The 23,398-nt window shown below is 44.8% G+C and overlaps 1 protein-coding gene across 1 annotated transcript in view; it reads left to right on the top strand.

The window, feature by feature from the left end:
• Nucleotides 1-1,024: 1,024 nt before the first annotated feature.
• CASQ2 (calsequestrin 2) overlaps nucleotides 1,025-23,398 on the top strand; it is a 63,508-nt gene continuing 41,134 nt past the window's right edge. The window contains exon 1 of the mRNA XM_053301435.1: nucleotides 1,025-1,534. Within this exon, the coding sequence (XP_053157410.1) occupies nucleotides 1,289-1,534 (246 nt within the window). The 5' untranslated portion in view covers nucleotides 1,025-1,288. The remainder of the gene's footprint in view (nucleotides 1,535-23,398) is intronic.

Genomic DNA, 23,398 nt, shown 5'->3' with positions numbered 1-23,398 from the left:
AGTTAGCTCAGACTCAGACTAGTTTCCAGAAATGATAGGGTCATCCTCCAACATGTTTGCATCTGGAGCAAAAAGTGAAAATGATCAATGCACATCATTCCCACCTTGGAATATAGTAAGGTCAGTCCTAGGAAGTAGCCTGTAGGAACAAAGTGTTCTATGACCCTAGTGGGTCCCACTCATTTCCGAATGGGTCTGCTGCCATCTTCCTATAAAGCCGTGGGGTAAAGCACAGTAGATGTGGATGGAAGACGGAAATGATCCACCCTCCCCCACCAGGAGAAAACTGGCTAAAGTAGTGGTTTGCGGTAGAAAAGGTTAGGGTTCAGCTCTCCCTTTCCCACCTGCCCATGCTGAGTCGTTCTGAAATCAAGCCTTTCCCATTTGTAGGGAATTAGCAGGAGCCAGAGAACAAGTCATGACTGTCGTGGCTAAAACTAAACAGGGATGGAGATGGGCTGGACATCATCCATGACCCCTGGTCCATAGAATCCAAACACAGAGAACTGATTTGCATATATTTATGTGCATTTTTAAAGCTATGAACCATTTGAAAGTTTAGTAATGTGGCTTAGAAAGAAGCACATGAATTATTCTACGTCTCATCTAAACTAAAAGTAGCCCCTTTGCTTCAGTCTCCCTCAAGAAGCAGCAAATCCCCAGGCCACATGGGGTCTTGATTCTCCTTCATGGGGTGATAATAAAATACTTTAAAAAAAAATCACATCCCAAAATTAATAAACTCCTAATTGCTGTAGAAGCAATCGTTAAGTAAAACATGTTAAGGACAGGTTCCTCCCCTTGCCCTCAGATCCAAGCAGCTTGTCCCCCTCTGAAACCCTAGCCGATGTGTCTGTTTTCTGCACACCGGAGCCCTTTCTGTGCAGCACGTCTCCCTCCCTCCCCCACCCCCACCACTGCTCCCTTTCTCTCCCTGGGATGATGCTGAGTGCCAGCAAAGTCCCTCAATCGTGTCATATCTGTCCTTTTTATTCACTGCAGGGTCTATTTATAGCCTGAAACAACTGCTTCCTAAAAATGGAGTTCTTAATGACACCAGAGCCGGGCCGAGCTATGTAAGGTATCCAGGGTTTGGTCTCCCAGCTTCTCCTGTCTGTCTTTTTGCCTTTGTCTTTAAACAAGGACTGCTAGTCTGCTGTGGCTGCTTCCCAGTGGCCTCAAACTATCTAGATGGATTCATAGGCAGGCCAGAAAGCTGGATATCCGCAGGATCTTTTATTGGAATTCCTCTTCATCCCCCCGGGTAAATAAGCAACGACACCCCAACATGGCCTTCCAAATGAAGAACGTTTGCTGGTTCCTGGCAGGTTTTTCGGTGCTTTCCTGCTGCAGGGCAGAAGAAGGACTGGAGTTCCCTACCTACGATGGGAAAGATCGTGTGATTGACCTGAGTGAGAAGAACTACAAGCAGGCCTTGAAGAAGTACGAGACATTTGGTGTGTTGCTCCATGAACCGGTGACTTCTGACAAAACCTCTCAGAGGCGTTTTCAGATGACTGAGATGGTGCTGGAGGTAAGCACAGCCATAGAATGCATGCATAGATTCATCTGCCATTGCCAGCTCTTTATGAGAATAGCAAAATAGCTTGGATCCATCAGGAGGGAATCTCACAAGGGGGTCTGAGAGAAGCATGAATGCAAATTTGCATATCAACCTGAATGTTTATATTCAGGGTACCACCTTAAGTGGCGCAGCAGGGAAATGCTTGACTAACAAGCAGAAGGTTGCCGGTTTGAACCCCCGCTGGTTCTATATTGGGCAGCAGATGCTGAAAGGCATCATCTCATACTGTGTGGGAGGAGGCGATGGTAAAACCCTCCTGTATTCTACCAAAGAAAACCACAGGGCTCTGTGGGTGCCAGGAGTCAAAATCGACTCGATGGCACACTTTACCTTTACCTTATATTCAGGAAGTTTAGTGCCCAAAAAACCTTCCAAAGGCTTTAAAACTTTCAGGAGTAACTCCCCCAGGAGCAACGTTCAAGGTTCTGAATCCTTCCTCAGAGCAGTACCACTATTTTTTCCTTTTAATTGAAAGCAAGGTGCATCAGAGAGATTCCGCAGATCCAAAATCCAAGCGCGCTCCGTTCTCTTAAATCTCCACAGAGGCAGGGAATTCCAAACCGAACTCTGAACTAACTTTTCCATTACTCCTTTTAATCAAAATTGAGCCCATCTACATTCTGGACTCAAAAGTGCTCTTCTGCCCCATCAGGAATGCTCAGCGCAGAAACTTTTATTAAAGCAAGCTGAAGAAACATTCCGTCACTTAAAAGCCCTCAGTCCATGCCAGAGCCAGATTCCTTGTTCTTTGTTGCCTGCTTAAAGACCTCTTTCCAGCTTGTCATTCATGCCTTGATTGTAAACATCTATTTCTGAGCCAAGAAAGTGTTTAATAATTCCGTGATGAGAGGGTTCCAATACTAATGACCTAATCACGGGCAAAATGAAAGACTGTGGCTGCCAGAGGAATCCTCAGGGCAAGAAGCATCTCTACAGGACTACCCATACTGGAGAGGGAAGGGTGTTTTTGATATCCTGACTCCTCAGAGAAAGCCAGGCTGAGGATCAAAGCAGGTGTGTCCCTAGGTGCACTGTTCAGAGGCAAGCTTGTCACCAGAATCATCCCCTTTCTTCACTAGAAGGGGGACAGCTTCAATATCATGTCTCTCAGCATTTAACAACATAATTTTGCACTGAACTGTTGAAGCTTTTTGCATTAAATTGTATAAGTTGCTACGAATGTGGTCTCATAGGAAAATGGGATAGAAATCAATTAAACAAACAAAAACAGCCATTGGGACAGTGGTGGCAACAGGAAAAAAAATTGATGGGGGCACAAAAGGGGCAAAGTGCATTTGTGGGTGGGCAAGCTGTGTCCCACATATTAGATTTCTACAGAATTGGGGGGCAGGTGGGGGGGGGGCAAACCACTTGTCTGGGGAGTGCTTCCCCCTCCCCCCTCCCCTGGAGCTGCCCTTGCATTGGGAGTAGGCTTGTGCATTTCAATTCGGGTACAAAACGTTTTGTGCCCGAAAATGGCAATATTGGAGGTTTTGTAACCAAAACAAAATCAAGAATTAAAAAACAGAGATTTTTCTTTCCAAATCGAAATGACTGTGTTTCGGACAGAATGCTTTGTTCTTCGGGAAAGCATTGCAATTCAAATTGACTTCTCTGACTCTCTCCACTCCAGTTGAGGCACTGAGTGATTAGCACAAGATAAGATATGCAAAAAGCTGTTGAGCAGGAATGGTTTAGTTAAGTATGTGTTGTATTCAGTGTGATTGAAATGCAAACTGACCTTGCAAAGGGATTTGGAAGACAGCATTTTGAGACAGAAATACCCAAATATCTTTGGGAGCTCAGTGCAATTCCAAAGCTCTTGCTAAAAGCCATGGTATAAATTGTGTGGAGAAGCTTTTTGAGAAGCTGGTTAGGAAAGTTCTGAAATTACACAGGTTTTTCTTTCCAAAGGTTTAGAAAGAATCTCTTGACTTGTTTAGGGGTCTTTTGAAGAGCTATTTTGTTTTTCTTCTGATTTTTATGAGTTATAGTGGTGTCTAAGTTTTGTTGCCCCAGTTGAGCAGTCTAATGTAATTTAGGTCACAATGTAATTTGGTGGGACATGATGTCTAAGCCAGTGGTTCACAACTTTTGCCATTGCAGCGACAGGTCATCCACATGGGACTACAGGAGACAAAAGGAGAGGGGTGGGGAATTCCCCTGTAAATCTATTGACATCCTCGGGAATCTTAGTTGTTTCTCTGTTTCTTGTAACCATGATCCATGGTTTTGCACTTTCTTAAATGCAGTGATGATAAATCTCAACAATTTTGAACAGTAGGCTGATTTGTTTGGGCTACGGCTCACTCCACTTCAGTTAAATGAACATTTGAAGCTGTTCCATAGTACCAAGGCAGTTCATTGGTTTATCTTGCTATCTCAAATGACCTGTGAAGCTCATACTTTTCCTGAAACCTCCATCATACCCTATGGGGAAAATCTGAAAGATGCACAAACTTCAAGAATTCACCAAAAATCAGCAGTTTGCCCAATTCCTTTGAAATTTTTGTGGCAGCTTCCACTCATTGGGCACTATAACCCCCACCCACTCTTTTGACCATGTGACCCATTTTTAAATCTGAATTAATTCGGATTCGGATTAATTCGGATACAAAACAAAACTGGGGCTTAATTTCGGCTTAATTTCGGGCAAAATACAAAATGGGGTTGATTTGGATTTGGTACAAATCAAAACAGAAAAAATACAGAACGTGCAACCCTAATTGGGAGGGCAATCCTGACGGCGGGGGGGGGAGTTAGCTTTTCTCTCTCTTGCAATTTTCCTGCTGAAATGTTCTTACTACAAGTATTTATATACTACAACAAATATTTATATACTGCTTTTCAGCAAAAGTTTCCAAAGCAGTTTACATAAAGAAAGAAAGAAAGAAAGAATGAATGAATGAATAAATAAATAAATAAATAAATAAGATGGCTCCCTGTCCCCAAAGGGCTCACAATCTAAAAAGAAACATAAGATAGACACCAGCAACCATCACTGGAAGATTACTGTGCAGGGGGTGGATAGGGCTAGGTTCCCCCACCTAAATAAATTCTCTAAATAAAGAGAATCACCACTTTTAAAGGGGTCTCTTTGCCCAGTTAGTTCCTCCAAGTGGTATGCCCCCAAAGTGCCTATTTGCTACAAATTTTAACAGACTATTTTAGCTGGGGGGGAATGTAACCTTTTGGGGGGGGGTTGCACAAAGGGAAAGAGTCATCTTTCCTCTTTCCCTGTGTTCAGAGGCAGGCCCCCTGAGGCTGTTTTTAGTCAGGGAGGGAGAGAAGAGGAGCTTCTGGTGGTAAGCACATGTCTTAAACTTGTGTTTAGGTGTACAGTCTAGTTTGACCTTAAGAATGTCAGTTGGAAGAATGAGGTAAAGCAACTTGCATAATAATTGCCATTGGGCTATTAGCCCACATGGATTTGCCTGGATTTCAGCTTTCATTAAAAACACACACACACAAAAGCTACGCTCTAGCCCTTGAAGAAGCAGAGTTATGGAACAAAACATGCAGTCACTATTCTGCTTAACTGCTAGACTTGGATTAAGAGAGGAAGAGCACAGGATGCTAGCTGGAAGGGTTTCACTTTTAAGTACAGTAACCCCCTGAGGAATGTTGCCTTGTTTTTGATCAGCAGGGGATCTCTAATGGGCAGTTGAGAGGAAAGCTTACTTTTGATGTGAATCACTGCCTGCCTACTAGGTTGTGTATTGTAATGTTTAAGGACTTTCTTGGCTTTACATTCAATGCATGCCTACTTAGAAGTTAGTTTTAAGTTTCAATCAGATCTTCTCTCAAATAGGTGTGTACAAAATTTCGGCCTTAATTAAAAAGCTGTGCATTTTCTTGTTCTATTGCTGCTGTTAATATGTCAAGGAAATTGATCAGGCAAAGATATCTTCCCAATCTATAGCTGGTAGATATCCAGAGCTAATACAAGTCAACTGGAAAGTGCAGGTGCTAATTTGCACATGCAAAATATCTGCAAGCCAATTTACGTAATATGCACATTAGGCACCCCAATTTGGAGAGCCAGAATATGGCAACCCAAAGCTGGGCAAAGTGCAACAGGACACAGTGGCAATGGGAGTCTCTGCATGGTGCCAGAGGGGTTGTGCAGAGTATTCAGCTTTGGGCAAAAGTTCACATAGGCCCAATAAATGATGAGTCAGGGAGATGCCCTTAGGACTGACGGAAGCTACCACTGGCTCCCAGGCCTTAGCATGAAGGACACTGTCCTATACACATGGGGGGGAGGGGGGGGAGAGAGAGAGAAGGTGATGAGGGAGTGACTCTCTCTGCCAGGATAATCATTCCACAACTGCCCAAAACCTGTGGACACCGAGGCTGTCTCAGGGATTTGCAGTGGATGCTTCTGAAGCCCCTGGGCCCTTGGCAGCTGCCTGATACTGCTGGCCCAGGGGCAGGCCACTGCTGCTCACCCACACTAGCCACACCCCAGATGCACGCCAATGCAGGGGGTGTGGCGGGGAGCATGTGAGGGACCACATCTCATGGTCTGAACCTGGAAGCACTTCACCAGATCTTACCCTTGGACTTCTGGGCCGAAATCCAGGGCCTCTATGCCCCCTGGGGGCCTCCAAATCCTCCTTAGTCTGTCCCGGGGGGAGTGGGGAAAGAAATATGTGGGATGAGAATAGGTTACGTTGCATGTTGAAATGTTTTTGCGAATGCATATTTGCATAAATATAGCTGTTTATATTCTTACATTCTTGTTAGTTCAGTTGCTGTTTGTGCCTTCTAGAACCCACATGTTGAAAACACTGTGTGGGGGGGGGGGGCTCCAAAGGCCTTTAGATCCAGTCTCCAAGATTACCTAGGTGTGCTGACCCCTGTCCATATGCTTAAACTACCATTACAGAGAACTAAGAGGAGCGCTGGCCTTGTGGTAGCAAGCATGAAGTCTCCTTTGCTAAGCAAGGTCTGCCCTGGTTTGCATTTGAATGGGAGACTTCATGTAAGCACTGAAAGATATTCCCCTCGAGGATGGGGGTCATAGCTCAGTGGAAGAGTGTCTATATGCTTGCATGCAGAAGCTCTCAAGTTCCCTCCCTGGCTTCTCCAAGATAGGGCTGAGAGAGACTCTTGCCTGCAGCCTTGGAGAAGCTGCTGCCAGTCTGTGTAAACAATACTGAGCTGGATGGACCTATGGTCTGACTTGGTAGAAGGAAAGGAAGGTAGCGTCCTATATTCCTATGGCCCTTTCCTAAACAAAATCAGGGAGAGTAATTTATCAGGGATAGGGTCCAAAAAATAGGATCTAATGCAGACAGTTGGAGTGTATGGAGGTTGTCCACAGAAATCATTGTCGCAAGAGGATTTGAGTGTCTCAAAATATTGCTTCCGGTAGTGAGTCTGGTTTAATGGTTTCTGCCAAGTCAGGATGCTTTCCATAAAGTGGCAAATTGAGTCGAGGGAGAAAGCAGTTTCACTCTCCATGCTTTGCTTTTTTCCATGACGAGAGGAGGAAGCTGACGTGAAGGCCAGATCTATCCCAGAGAGTCCCTTCTCTAGTTACCTCTCCACCAGGATGGAGACATCGATCTCAGCTCATGCTCCAGGAATTTGGCCTGCAGGCATCTGGGACACAGTGGTGGGCTGATCTGCACACTGATTGGTCCTTTGTGTGCTTCACAAAAGGTTCTGTGTGGCCTGTCTCCTGGGTCATATTTTTATCTAGATTGGGCATTCCTAATTTTAGCGACCTTAAGCCAGGAGGCATTTTCCAGCCCGTGAATTAGTAGTTGAACTTTTCCAGCCCGTGAACTTGTTGAACTAGTAGGCCGCGTTGAACTCTGGAACCTGTCCTCAGGATTTGTTCCTGCACTTCATTATGGATATGTTAAGAGAACCTGAAAGCAGAAGGATTCCAATTACTTATGCAACTGGTGCAGGCTCTTACCTGCTTGAGAATTCCTTCAGTGGGCTTACTTCTGAGTGAACATGCATCAGCTCATGCATCAGCTCAGTTGTATAGATGGATTGGTGCCACTGCAACTCTTTGCACTGGATACGCAGAGTTTAGTGTAAGACACGGGTCAGACTTGACAGGCTTCCTCATTTCAGTGGCCATTGCATTGGCTACATCTACTACAGATTGAGGGGCAATAAACTATACAAAATATTGTGCTTATTACAATGGCTGATGAGCTTGTTTTTAGGACATCCATCCTGTGGCTGCTATATAGCAAGGGGGGAGGGGGGTTTCCTTGTTAAATAACACTTCGCTGTGATCCTGATCTGCAAGGAGGTCCAGTTTGGTTATTTACGCAGTTAAAAAACAGATCTATTGGTACAATAACAGTCTGGTTATTGGGACCAAACAACATCTCCCATGTTGTTTGGTCCTTATATTGGTTTCTCTCTTGCCAAGAAATTCTGGGAAGACATAACAATTAAACTGATTTAAAATGAAGAACATAGTGAAGATATACCCACAGTGTATCTGTAAAGGAAAAATACATTGCCATAAAAATACGTTGTCATATTTGTAGCTTCATTAAAAGCCCAGGCACAGCCAATTAGATGGCCCAACTGGACTCAACATGGTGCATGTGCTGCTGGTGGCCGTAACAACCATTTAGGGGTGTTTTTAGTGTATGTGTGGGGGGGTTTTTTGGATCCTCAATGGATTGTGCCAGAAAGAATGGCATAGCTATAACTGAACAAAGTGATGGGGGGGATGCCCCTGGACCCATGAGGAAGGGGGGCGTTGGCTGGGAAACAGCCTACAAGTTGCTGGTTCCTGAGTGTGACGAGTGTGTGATATTAATGATATAGGAGCAAGAGAAAGGGCATGCCGAGAATTCCCCACCCCCCATGCTCATCTAGTTTTTCTGCAGCAAAGACGGGATGTGTGTCTAGTGAAGAAAGCAGCAGCCCAGGGGCCCATAGTTACTTCTTGCCCCAGGGCCCACTTCAGCCTCGCTCTACCCCATTCAGAAAGATAGCTGGTTTACAATAAATACAGTAAAGAGGCTTGTGACAACTTAAGTACTCACACAATTCGGCCATTCAAATTAGCTGAATGTACTGTTGTTGTTTTTTACACCGGACTATGCCCGGGGAAAGCTTAATGTTTTTGTATTTTTAAGCAGAAATGCCTGAAGATAATTACATTTTTACTGTGATTCTTCTCAACAGATTTCTAGCACTCAGTAATCAGATCAATAATTCACAAACAACATCGTGCCCAAGAGAAGCAGAAGACCTTCCTCTGAGTCAAATTTATGGGATTCAGATTCACCAAATATGGTCATCACTGTAGAATCCAGAAGAGAGAGTTGTGGTATGCAAGGACAAGGCAGTGGAGTAGAATCAGCAATATTAATGGTTTACTGAAGCAGATATTATTTACAGAGATATTAGATATTATTTACAGAGAGGCAAGTGAAGTCTGCTCTCAATGCTCTTGCTGCTGGCTATTTCTTAGCTCCGCCTCTACTTCAGGACGGGAATACATGTAATTAAAGCACCATTCAAAAGCTGGCCTGGATCGAGGAATGGATTAACCAAAAGCACCACACTCACCTGCTAGTCTCTAATAAAGGGAGGTGTTGGCTAGGGATGTGCACCCAGGTGGGGGTGGTTCAGTGGTGCCGGGGGTGCTGCTTTAAAAGCAGGGGAGGGTGCACTTACCCCTTCCTCCGTTCTTCCCCCACCGGCGCTCCTTTATTCTGAAGTTAATTGGGGCGGCAGAGTACCTCCCTGCCACCCCGTTGCCCGGATACAACCGGAAGTATCCGCTGCACCTGCATGTGCATACGTCGGGCGTACACATTGGGGGTGTGCACGCAATGGTGTGCACAGGCACAGTGGATACTTCCGGTTGTATTCGGGCAGTGGGGCGGCAGGGAGGTACTTTGCCACCCCGAGTAACTTCAGGATAAAGGAGCACTGGCAGGGGAAGAGCAGAGGGAGGGGTAAGTGCACCCTCCCCCACCATCGAAGCGGCAGAATCAGCTGCCTTTTGAACCGGTTCCGTGCACATCCCTAGCGGTGGCTGCCAGCATGGCTGCTGAAGTGTGCTCTGAGCTGCCGGCACTTCCACTAAGGAAAGCCTCCACAATGGTTTGGGGAAGACTGACTTTCCCCAAGTAGGAGCAGCAGCCACTTGAAGTACATACTGGTGGCTGTCATCTTTTTTTCACCAGAGCCTCAAGGGCTGGCCATGAGTCTTGGGATAACCATCTATCCTCAGCCAGTGCCCAAACGGACTAACCCCTAATGCCAGCCCGGAGAGCTGAACATGACTTTCAGAAAGCATACGTGGTGTGTGGTTGTTTTTCTAAAGGTAAATAGAAGTCAAAAGGAATAGCTGCTCGGAGGGCTGAATTTTGTGCCCCTTTAGGAAAATTCCCAGAGTCCTCCCAAAGTACTAGTGTGTGGACACTGTTTGTTAGTCTGTAAAGTGCCATGTATGTCGATGATGCTATAATCATATAAAAATAACAACAGTAAAAATGAAACAATATTGGTTTCAAAGAAAGCAAAGCCCAGTCAAGTCCTCCTAACTCTTAATTTCTAATGCCACCACATATCACAACACAGCACAACTATTGCAACAATGAAGAATATTAAAACTAGAATCACACAACACAAAAGTTGCATTATGAAAGGAAAGACACAGGCACCCTTGGCTTGCGACACCAAATATCGCCCAGCATCCTAAGGCCTTTCTGCCTTGGGACCTTCTTGGCTCCTGCTGCTGCTAAGCTGGCCACAGAGGTGAAGAAGCCCCATAACTTGAGAGCAGGTAACTTTCAGTCAGTCCCCCCCCCTCCAGGGGTGTAGCTATAATTGAACGAAAGGGTTCAAAGAACACGGGCCCCCAGCTCCTGAGGGCCCTCCAGCTCCACCCCTCCCTATTTTATGCATTATCTCCCTCACACTGGGGGGCCGCCAGAGAGAGTGCTGAACACGGGCCTCCTCTCCCCTAGCTATGCCCCTGCCCCCCCCACTCCCAAAGAGTTTTGTTCTCTTCCAAGCTCTATCATGAGAGACCTTCCCCATCCTCCATCATGCATACAAGCTTCCACATGCAGTTACCCAACATAGCTGCATTTGAAACATGTGAAATGTGCCTGTGCACATGTGCTTGTATACAGATAGGCAGTACTCCACACGTTCTCTGACCAGGGACTTTTACACACAGCAGGCTTTACTGTGAGTTTACTGGGAGGCTTTACGGCAAACTCAAAGTTGTCCCCCAAAACCAAATAGTTGATTTTTTTTTTACCCCGGATATAGATCGGGCTGCACTCTTAACATGCAGTGAAAAATGTGAATTACTCACAGGGACTTTGGAGTAAACCTGGCCGATGTATGAATGTACCTCCTCCATTCCAGAGGAGATGCAAGTTAAAGGGCTTAGCCCCATGTGAAAAACTTCCTCCCTACCACCTCTGGTTGAATGCATGCATGTGCAGAGGACAGGGAGGTAACTTCTGAATGGAATTCAAGATGCAAGGAGGTTTCCAATCCACCCACCCACCCCCGCACACGTAATATCAGAAAGAGGCTCCTCTGAAACCAAGCCTCAGTGGGAGGAACAATAAAATATCACACACACACACACACACACACACACACTAGTTGCCTTACCAGCTTGGATTGGATTCTGTTTCTTTCCCCCCACTGGTGGCAAAGTGGCTGTTGTATGGAGTTTTTTCAGATGGCAGCTTCACCACAACTTTACTTTGGGAGGGTGGGTGTGCATTCACATATTGGCCAGATTTACCCCAAAGTCCATGTGATATTTCAGAAAAAACTTCACATATGATTTGGGTTTTCCTCTCCGTATTAGACTCCAGGATAAAAAAATTCCTCTTTTTGCATTGGAGTACCCATTATGCCCCAAACTCACAGTAACGCCTTGTGGTAAAGCCTGCTGTCTGAAAAGCCTCCAGGTGGCAGGGAAGAACTGTAGTTCAGTGGGAAAGCATCTGCATTGCATGTGGATGGTCCCAGGTTCAACTCCCTGGCATTTCCAGGTAGGGCTGAGAAATATCTGTCTGGAACCAGTCAGTCTGGACAGTACTGAGTTAGATAGACCACTGATCTGACTTGATATAAGGCAGCTACTTGTTTGGCTGTTGTTTTAAATACAATAGAATCCACTTTTTCACCATTTTAAAATGAAGCTAAAATAGACCACTAAGACATCTCCTGTTACTGTTGATACATCTGCAGGGAACAGTCCCTGACAGGTAATTTCAGATTTCAAGTACTAATATTTTGGATGCTGTGGACAGTTGATCTGTGACCACATTTCCTCATTACACCAAGCACTTTAGAGAGACATTTCTATCAGGGGATTTCGTGGGAGCTCAGAGAACAGCAGCCATTAGGGTTACACTTTTTTGTCTGAAAGAAACAAGCAGAATGAACAATAGGAGCTCTCTCATTAGTTACAGCCTAGTCTCTCTCTCTCTCTCTCTCTCTCTCTCTCTCTCTCTCTTTTGCTATTAACATTTTATTACTGTTTCACTCAAAAATAATAAAACCCCATAAATCCACCTTAGCCCTTAATTCCCACCTATTGGCTAGTGCCAACAGTTGGGAACTCTGGCAGACTGGATCACACCAGTCTGGCTGTAACTAAGTTGTGTATTTGGTGGTGCTTCCCCTGCTGTCTATCTGTGCCATGCAGAATTTATTTATTTTAATTTATTACATTTTTATTCAAGGATTCCCAGGCTGCCTCCCCTCCCAGACACTGACCAGGCCCAGCACTGTTTAGTTTCAAACAAGGCTGCCATATCAGATATACCTTGAGACCATATTCTGAAAGCAATGTTGGACATTAACCCCTTCAAGGCTGGCTAGCCACATGGTTGGTTGGTTAGCAGCAGCAGCAGCAGCAGCAGCAGCTGTGTGGTACAATACACACACAACATGCAAGGATATGTTCCGGCCAAAGGAAATCCCCTGTCATTTCTCCGAGAGAGGCTCCACTGCAGTGCTCTGGGTGTGCCAACTGCACACAAGCCTACATTTTGTTCCTTGCTCTACATGACCTTCACCATAGCATCTGATGCCTATTAAAACGCAGAGCTCAGTTTCCTCCCTCCACCCACACACTTGTAGAGTTCTCCTCAGGGTTATTTCAAATACACAAAAAGTGAACAAATTCGAGAGGCTCTTATTTAAAATGCAATACTATCAAGCAAGTTATGTCATTGTTGTTCTTTTTAACTAAAGTTTAATGTTGATCACAGTGCAGTGCATGTATTTGCTGTGAAGGGGAGAAAGGTGAAGTGAGGGCAGGGGCTGGATTTTGGAAAACTCCCTCCATCTTGAGCTCTCTGCATAATGGCTCCACATCAGCCTCTGGAGGCTTTACAGACCGGGCTTCTACCCCAAATCTCCTTCCGGAGAGAGTGTGTGCATTCACACACCAGCCAAACTTACCCCAAAGTCCCTTCGAGATCCTTGGACCCACTCCACACACAAGTCAGGCTTTGTCTTGTGAATTCTAGCTAATCTCAATGTATTTCTGGGTTTTTAAAATGCTGGTTTGAAGCTACTTTTTCTGAAAATGTCAGAGCAGAGGCACTGATGTAGAATCATTAGCATGATAAGAGGGATACTCTCTTTGAAATGCAGATATAGCTCTTTAGTAATCTCCCCCCCCCCGCCCCTGCCTGCCATTGGCTAGAAGGAAAACATGGAGGCATGCCACACGAACTTACAAAAACAAAACCCGAGAGCAGAGGGGAGGGGCTGCTTCCCTCAGTGCCGTGTGTGTGATTCGACATGGCTTCACTCCACAGCATGAAGCCAGGCACGAATAACTCCCCAGGAGGGAGTGGAGTGCCACAGGGCTATGACCTGGGCCCTGTGCTGCTCAACATTTCCATTAAAAGAAAAGAGAAAAGAAAAGTAATAGTAATAATTGATTGATTGATTGATTGATTAAAAACAACTTTATTTGTTAGCTGCACCATAACAAATTGTTCTCTGGGCAGGTTACAACACACATTAAAACATAAAATAAAAACACAAAACACATCAAATAATAGCAGACCAAAAAAGGGGGGGGGGACAAAATACAATACAAAACAATTTTAAAAACTTTTTAAAACTCAGATCTAAAATGTAAAAGGCCTGAGTGAACAAAAAGGACTTTACCTGGCGTCTAGTTTTATTACTCACGCTTTTATGCATTTTTCTCTGTTTATGACTTCTAACCTTTTCTTTTTTTTAATGGCCTCCATCCTTTTATGTGCTTTTACACCTTTTGTACTTTTATATTACTTCTACACCTTTTTAGGCTTTTTATGCCCTTATGCTCCTTGTGTATTTTTAATGTACTTTTATTTCTATTATCCTTATGTACCTTTACCATATGTAAAGAGCGCTGTCAAGTCTATTTCGACTCCTGGCGCCCATTGAACCCTGTGATTGTCTTTGGTAGAATACAGGAGGGGTTTACCATTGCCTCCTCCCACACAGTAGGAGATGGTGCCTTTCAGCATCTTCCTATATTGCTGCTGCCTGATATAGTGCCAGCGGGGATTCAAAGCTGGCAGCCTTCTGCTTGTTAGTCAAGCATTACCCCGCTGCACCACTTCAGATGACTCCCATATGTAATCACACCTTATACTTTATGCTGGTCTATGACCATAATGAAGACTGATTGATTGATACCTGGCATCTAAAAGAAGAAAGTGACGGTGCCAGGTGAACCTCACGGGGGGAGCTGTTCCATAAATGCCCTCTCCCTAGTAGCTACCCGCCTCACCTCATTTGGCAGGGGCAAATTATTGATTTGGAGGAAGGAGTAGAGGGGATGCTTATTATATCTGCAGATGACACAACACTGAGACAGGAGAGCTAACACTTAAGACAGGAGAGCTAACCCTGTAACCAGAAGGTTGCAAGTTCTATCCTGACCAGGGGCTCAAGGTTGACTCAGCCTTCCATCCTTCCGAGGTCGGTAAAATGAGTACCCAGAATGTTGGGGGCAATATGCTAAATCATTGTAAACCGCTTAGAGAGCGTCCAGCTATATAGCGGTATATAAATGTAAGTGCTATTAAAGAGAAAAGCAGATCGGGGAGGAGGATGGAAAAGGTTAAGCAGCCCCTCATCCCAGCCATCATTCCTCCACTCAAAGCACCTTCCTTTATTTTTTTAATGGGATGTATGTTATCATGTTATAAAACTTTGTATTAGCAGTATTTGATGGACTGATTGATGTCAAAGTCCATAAGAGGTGATGGGATGACCACAGCAGTGTGAGGGGGCCAACAAAGGCCAGGTAAAAGATGTAGATGCAGAAAATCTGTTCGTGACAGCATGCACAATACAGACAGCATACAGAATCAACAGAGAAAGAAGAACCACCAAAACTTAGGAAAAGTACAAGAAATAATACCTTAAGGTCATCAAACTGTTGAGGGATTAGACAGCTCAGGTGGGGAGTACTAAAACAGAAGAAAGGCAGAAGACCTGAAATGATGTGCCAAGATTAAGGACCAGGTGAGAGCCAAGAACGAAGCCGTATTTACACATTACAATCAATACATATACAGCTGCACACTTCCTATCTGTACCCAGCACTGGAGGGACCTGTACTCAGGTTCACTTTTGAAAGCCTCAGCATTATAAGCCTCAACATTCTGTTGCTTATATGACAACTGCTGGGCTAATAACTTGAAACTTGGCATATGTGATCTACTTGGTGAGGTCTACAAGTGTGCCTAATTTCTTTTCCCTGGTTGGAAAATGTGCAAAGGATTCAGATAGATTCTATTGTGCATGGTGTCCACAGGACTTTTTCCAGGATGGAGTGAGGGGTGGGGAAGCTGCAACCCTAGAGCCTGGGAGGAACTGGAAACTCCATGGAATTCAATGGGACAAGCTCGGTGGAGGAGACTGCCCACCCTCCAGACACCCCATGCAGTTTTGCAGGCCACCCAGTAACCATCTATAGAGCTCTCTTTTTCTGGAGTAACATAATTCTCTTGTAAAAGAACTCTCTGACCAAACCTAATCATTTTGACCCTCCTAACATTTCACCAAAGGCTGGAACTACTGCCAGAATGGGCCACAGTCAGATTAAATGACTGAGAGAAGCAAGATTTGTGGCTGGCACTTGCTATCTCCAGCCTCCTGGTCTTTCCCAGCGCACTTGGGTTTAGCTATTTATAGCAAATATTTTGAGCATGCTGCATTTCTCCTGGAGCTATGCTATTGTATGACATTTAAATAATCCTAGAGAGGGATCTGGTGGAGTGAGGGGCACAGCACAAGGTGCGCACACAGGAGAAGACACTGTACATCTGCAGTCTTTGGAGTTGACTTCTTTCCCTGTCTAAATTGCCACCAAACATCAAGGGACGCATGGAAGGAAGCTTGGGGTCTGCAGAATCTCTTTGTCCTCTACTCATTCTTATGAATAAAAAACCAGGCTCATGTATTTTTGATGGCACAAATCCACCTGCTTTTCTAGTTGGGCTCTGGAGAATAGTCAACAAGCAGGGAAACCTTGGCTGTGCCGGGGGAAACTGTCAGCTAAAGCCATTCTGCTTCCCAAATATGTAGTTACACAATCACAGAGTTGCACTCTGGTAGCATACTTTTGCATCCAGAGTAAAAGTGTACCAGGATGACTGGCAGGCCCTTGGCATTTTTTTAAATTTCTATTCAAATAAGTTTTCTACACATTATTTAATACATTAAATAACGACCAGATATTTATGTTTTTATGGTTTTCACTTATTTACATGGCCTCTCCCCCTTGTAGTATTGACAAAAAATGTTTGGCAATAGAAATTTCTGGCTTTGAGACCTAGTCAAGTTCTGTGCTGCCAAGTGGGAGAATCCCGCCACCCCACCCCATTGGTCAACCAGGCCCATCCCATCCACATCACATAGTGTCACAGATTCCCAGATTCCCAGGAGTGATCACCATAGAGGTGTCTGCACAGCAAGCAGCTGCAACTGACTCACACAGAGGGATTTTTGAGGATTTTGAACAATGTGATGACTTATGAATGAATAATGACTGAATGGAACATTGTTGAAACATCAAAACTGCCCCCCCAAAGGTTGCACCCAGAATTGCCATAAGCACAGAATGACTTGTCTACGTGTGTGAAGCCACCCACTACCATACACAGATCTACCATCTGTGGCAACAGTGGAAGTATGGCAGTACACTGGAAAGGGAGGCTACGAGTTTTGCTTTGGAGGGAGGGAGCATGTTTGCATGTTGGGCATATGATATCTGCATACACTAGACTTGGCTAGTCCCTTTCTACATGGAATTCTGGGGACTGTAGTTCTGTGGGAGAATCCAGTGATATCTAACAAAGAATCCTCATCACCCTCTGCTGACAAAACTACAATTCCCAGGATTCACTGAGGGAATCCATAGCAGCAGTGAAACTGTATAAAAGTGAATAATGGACATCCTGACTAACAAAGCACGGATGCAATGGGAACTGCATCATAAGCCTGCTCTTAATGCAGCCAGAGGCTGTCTCACTGTGTCGGGGGAATGATTTTATGCAACCTTCTCTGCCTCCAGAAGTGCTCTGTTCCTTCTGAACAGGATCCCTGATCCCTGAAGGTTGAGCGTGTTGGAAGTTAAAGGACTTTGTGCTGTCTCTTTGCCTCAGACAGTGGAGGACAGACTAGTAAGTTAGAGGGCTAGAGAGTCAAGTCATTGGTCATCACTTCTCCACTGCTCTGATGCTATCCCTTTGAAATGTAGATTGCTACTCTTAGGGATCAACTTCCTCTTCCTCTCTCTTCTTCCCTACCTGGCCTCCTACCTTGCAACATGGCAAGCCTCTCTCCCAGCACCATATGTGCAGAGAAGATGCAGAATCCATCTGCATCCAGCTAGATAGATAGATTAGAAATCCTAACTCCTCACTTTCCTATCTAGAATGGAGTTCCTTAATAAATGCCTTTTATATTGATTTGAAACTATGAACTGGCTCCAAGTTACTTTACTCTCAGCACACATGCATGCCTAACTAAACTACCGCTGTGTTGTGCCTCTGTGCGCTCTGCTATAATGAGAAAAGCATTCTCTCACCACAGAGAATTTCCAACAGAGCGACCCTCAGAGATATATTTTTGGAAGGAACAGGGCATGTCAAAGGCAGAGAAGATGGCCAAAAACCACTTTCCCCCACTTGCCACATACAGGTGCAATGTGAGTGAGGAAGTTCTTTCTGGCGTGTTCACATTGCCTTAGTCAGATGCCAGCCAGGTATTATACTGTGGTCTAGAAGTGCCCTTTGTGTGGTGTGTCTGTGTCCGTGAACTGGAAGAATTGCCTCTGATGGGCCTGGCAGATCTGCACGACATAAGACCCGGGGGACAGATCCAGCCCGCATGGACTTTTTTGTTGGCTCCCAGATAGGGATATCCTGCAGTACCATAGGAGCTGGAAACTGCCTTACACCTCCATCCTATGCAAGCTGACTCAGAAATACGCCCCATGATGTACTGAGTGAAGTTTACTCCCAAGTCAGCATGAAGATGGCACTGAATTAGGGAGAGGAGAGAGCGTTTATTTGGGGCTGGCATGCACTCCAGGTCCCCCACTGACTTGGCAGGGATAAGGCCTATTTTCTGGCCAATATCCTTGGTTAAAAATTGTGGGTCCCTTAATGGGAGAGATCAACAAAGCGCTATAACTTCCTTAATACTGTTAACAATAATTTTAATGTAACGATCAATGTGCTGAAAATTGACTTCAGCCCCCCCCCTCCGCCCCGCACTACGTCATGGGTGATTCTGGCCCACTGGAGCATTTGAGTTGTGTACCCCTGGAAAATTGTTCTCACACAGGCCTCTTGACACGGAACAGAACAAGAGGGTCTTCAAAGACAAATGGCATCCTCTATTACTACTATGTTTTAGTTTTAATTACAAGTAGAAATATTTGCAGTCTGAAACCAGATGCTGCAGGATACAGGGGCGGCTGGATTATAGAAGAGCCAAAGAGACCCCTGAGTAGTGAAAGACAGCAGGGCTTGTCTTGCTTCCCTCCCTCCCTCTCTCTGCCTGGCCTGACCTAGATCTGAAGGCTTTCATTCCAGGACTAGGTGTGTTGCCTGAACACAATGGAGAGTGGAAAGCCAGCTATCTGGCAAGCCCCTATTTGGAGCTGCCACTCTGGGAATGTGCCCTGACCTGTGCTGAAGTACGAAGTTGCCCAAACTCCTGAGCTTATGTGCATACTTTATGGCTGTGTTGTGTTTCAGGGACATATGCTTATTGCAGGCAGAAGCTAGCTGCAGGACTCTGCCCTCTTTGCAAAGAGATATTGTGGCATTTGCAGGAGCATACACAGCTTCTGCACAGCGGTACCTCAGTTGGTGAGCTGAAGCCCTGAGAGTGCTCCTCTACCTTTGCATAGAAAAGAGAATCCTGCCCAGTGCGGCTGTTCTCCTGACACTACAATATGGTGACTGGGAAAAGATACATCTGGCAAAATGGTCCCGCCTGTGTCAAAGGTGCAACAGCCCTCTTGGGATCACTGTTTGACAATCCTGGATGTGTCCAGCACTGTGATATCTCTGGTTTGAAGTGCACACCAAGTGAGAGAGAGAAGGCCTGCACTGGATTGGCTCGTATGCTAATAATCTCTGTTGAGGAAGCAAGGACAATTTTCAGAAAATGTGAATGAACACAGCATTTTTGAGGAAAAGTGGGCAAATATACCCCCTCCCCATTGCCAAATGTAAGGGTATGCTGATGCTGAATGCCTTGTTTGCCAAGCTGTATTATGAGGTTCAAAGATCAAAATGCTAAAAAAAACCCTCAAATGGGCACTAACCCAAAATGCTGATGGCCATAACTTTTAAACAGATAGTGGTAACCACATAGTCTTTGCATATATTATTACATTTTCAAGAGCCACTAATGCAATTCTCATGCTGGGAAAAGACTACATTGTGGCATGTGTCTGTGGGTTTAGTGAAAATTTGTGAACAAGATTTTAGATGGAAATTGTGGCATTTAGGGATCAAACTTTACAGGAAAGGCCATAAAAAGCATTTGCAAAGGGAGTACTAACAATAAATCAACACTGCAAGCTAGGTGGCAGCTAGGGATGTGCAAAACGTTTTGGGTACAGAACGATCTGTACCCAAAACAGCCGATTTCGGGTGATTCGTTCCAGAAACGAATCACCCTCCTAGCCCCCCCCAAATGTTTTGGAGCCGAAACGAATCACCCCCGTTTCAGCTCCGAATTATCTGTTGTTTCGGCCCTCCATTTTGTGGCCGGTAAAGTGCTTCTTCTTCCCCCTCCATTTTGAGCAATGACGTCTATTTGAATTTCCCACCTTTTTGCCTCCCATTGACTTCAATGCAAAAAGGTCCGATCTGACATCTACTTTAATTTCAGGTCCCAGGGCCAAAAGAGTGGGGTGGGGTGGTAGTTCCTAATGGGTGGAGGCTACCACCCAAATTGCAGAGGCATTGGGCAAAGGGATGATTTTTAGTGAATTGTTGAAGTTTTAGGGTCTTTGGAGCAGATTTGGGGCATAAAGTGGGATCTGGGGCAGAAGAGTGGGGTGGGATGGTAGTTCCTAATGGGTGGAAATGGGTAGTTCCTAATGGGTGGAAATGGGTATTTCCTAATGGGTTCCTAATGCCACCCAAATTGCAGAGGGATTGGGCAAAGGGCTGATTTTTGGTGAAGTGTTGAAATTTACGCGTCTTTAAGGTTTCCCCCCATAAGGTATAATAGAGGGTGTATCGCTTCACGTCGGGGGGAAAGGGGTGGCCTAGAGCAGTGTGGGGTTGGTGGTAGTGCCCAAGGGGTGCAAGGAAGCTACCAGAATTTTTTCAAAGGATTTGGGCAGAGGGCTGGTTTTTGGTGATTTGTTGAAGTTTACGCGTCTTTAAGGTTTTTCCTCATAAGGTATAATGGAGGTTTCAGCAGCCCCATAACTAAACTTGGGGGGTGCTGGGGTGGCCCAGAGCAAGCGATGGTGTAGTGCACATAGGGTGCCAACCACCCCCATGGGTTTCTAACCCATGGGGTACAGGGTTCTGTTGTTTCTGAGGTGTTCTGAGTGTGGATTCTATGATAGCAAATGAGAGTGGATTCATGGTGTCTCATTGAAAATCTCATTCGCTGTCATAGAATCCACACTCAGAACACCTCAGAAACAACAGAACCAGCCCCAGATCCCACTTTATGCCCCAAATCTGTCCCAAAGACACTAAAACTTCAACAATTCACCAAAAACCAGCCCTTTGCCCAATGCCGCTGCAATTTGGGTGGTAGCATCCACCCATTAGGCACTACCACTCCACCCCGCTCTTTTGGACCTGGGACCCATTTTCTTGATCCGAATCAATTCGGATTCAGATTCGGATTAATTCGGATCCAAATCGAATCTGGGTTGATTCGGATGGGTCAGATTCGGACACAAAAATGAATTGGGGATGATCGAAACACCGAAAATCTGAATTGCACACCCCTAGTGGCAACTACTACCACTTCCTTAAATGCTGTTATATCTAAAGAGCAGAATCCTGGCTTTAAAGAAGAATTAGAGAATGCATCCAAGTCACATTATCTACAGCATTATGATGACAGTAACAATATTGTAATCTACTCCATTTCATAAACACATAGATATTCTTAGGAAAGAGAAAATGTTGAGTTTTCAGTACTTGTGGTTGTATGTCAGTATGGCATGCAGACTATTCCTGTTCATCAGGATCCACCCTAAGAGTCTTTGGGAACTACAGTCATCCCTCGCCAACCAGGAGGGGTCTGTTCTGGCAAAACCTCGCCCTTGGCAAATTTGTGGCTGGCGAGCCATTGCAATAAATGGGAATCAGGGGGTTAGGGGAACTGCGGTCACAAAAAGATCAAAGAAAAAAGACCAAAAAATTTGCCAAAAATCACTCGGAATCTCCTCAAATCACCCAGAATAAGCAAGAGGAGTGAGCAAATTGAACCTCTGGAAAATTTTGAACCCCCCAAAATCGCTCGAAGGCACTTTTGAACCCCCAAAGACCACTCAGAATCACATTAAGTTGCAAGGAGTTGGCAGGGTCGGCAAGAGGAATGAATGGATTGAACCTCAGAACCCCCCCAAATTGCAGGAACTCCCCCTGCCCCCGCAAATCATTAAAACATCTCACCAAACCACGGATGCTGGGGTTGCTGTTGGTGAAACTGATCGCAATTCCCTAGTCACAGATACCCAAAACCGTGATCGGGAAAACCGCTGTTGGCAAGGGATGACTGTGCACTGATTTACTTTCCAGGAATGCTTCTGTATTTCCTCTATTACAATTACAATCACACTAATTATGCCAGATGGATTTGTATGCTGGCTGAAGTGAATCAGTTACCTGATGAAGTAAAAACTGAATCATTGGCAAGTGATGCACATATGACTGGACAACAGCTTTGGTCTGAAGACTGGCTGTCTGCATAACGTAGGGCAGAAATAATCTAAAAATTTAATTGTTTAACAAAATTCTAACAAAAATTCCAACAAAATCCAAATTTTATCAAATCATGTTCACCTAACATTTCATTCAGAAAGGTTTTTGCAAAAAACAACAACGAATGTACTTTTTTCTCGGCATATTAATTGTGCTGTGTGGATATAAAAAACATAGCAATCCACACACACACCATGTCATCATCACCTTCTATTTAGAAAAGGCCTTCAGCATTTTTAGTTGACACCTCAACTTTTTCAAATTTTTACCTTTGAATTTCAAAATACAGCACAAAATATTCAATTTCAGTATGCCCAAACCTGTTGGGGAAAGTGTTTTACTCCCACCCCCCAAAATATGTTATGAATTTTATCTATAAATTCATCTGAGAAACTCTCCTAATCTAATGGCCATTAATGAAACATGAATGTTCTTTTGTCAAATCCCTGGCTTGCATCCTGAGTCACCTTAGGCAAACTCATAGGGTTAGGTAGACTCTAATCAGCCCAAAAGAACCCATGCTTCCTCACACCCATGCAACCCCACTCAAAGAAAGTTCTGAAGGGCCCACAACTCTTCCTGGGAACCAGAGTAAAACAAGAAAACTAAAGTGATTCATTTGATAACAAAGATATCTCCCCATCATCACCACCAATACATGCCCCCCCCAACAAAAAACTATGCCTCCTTTGGAATATACATTCTGACCCTCACTATTAGCAGCTCAAAAGGCATAAAGAGAACAATCACTTTCAGCTCCCAGCTGCTACACCACTATGAAAGGTACAGGAACTCCCTTGGTATCTGGTCACTAGCATATGCTATCTCTGTTGCAAAGGAGCAGGATTTGAGGTGTCATTGATACCAGTCTTGTTGGCCATCATGATCTCTACTACAGTATGCTGCTGGCATCATTTTATATACTAACCCACTGTTACAACCTCACTAGAGATCTTGGAACAATATTAGGTAGCTTTCTGATTGCATCCACTCAAAGTGCTTCAACAAAATGAAAGACAATATTGGGAATATTTTTTAAAATGGAAAATAGCCTGCAAAACCAGCATCAAAGCTCAGCCAACCCAGACACTGGCTAAAGGCCCAGGGCCATCAGAGACCAAGGCCAACCAACCCCTGAGACCTGGTGATAGCATCGCATCTGAGAGGCATTTCAAGCTGATGCTGCTGTTGCCAAGACAGACCTCCCCAAAGGCCTTGTGGGGGCTGTGGTGCTTTTGGTCAATCCATTCCTTGACCCAGGCCAGCTTTTGAATGATGCTTTAGTTACTTGTATGCCAGTCCTGAAGTAGAGGTGGGGCTAACAAACAGCCAGCAGCAA

Source organism: Hemicordylus capensis, chromosome 2 (assembly GCF_027244095.1).
Source record: "Hemicordylus capensis ecotype Gifberg chromosome 2, rHemCap1.1.pri, whole genome shotgun sequence".
Taxonomy (NCBI): Eukaryota; Metazoa; Chordata; class Lepidosauria; order Squamata; family Cordylidae; genus Hemicordylus; species Hemicordylus capensis.
Note: the sequence above shows the minus strand (reverse complement) of the source record. Positions and strands in the feature narration are given on the sequence as shown.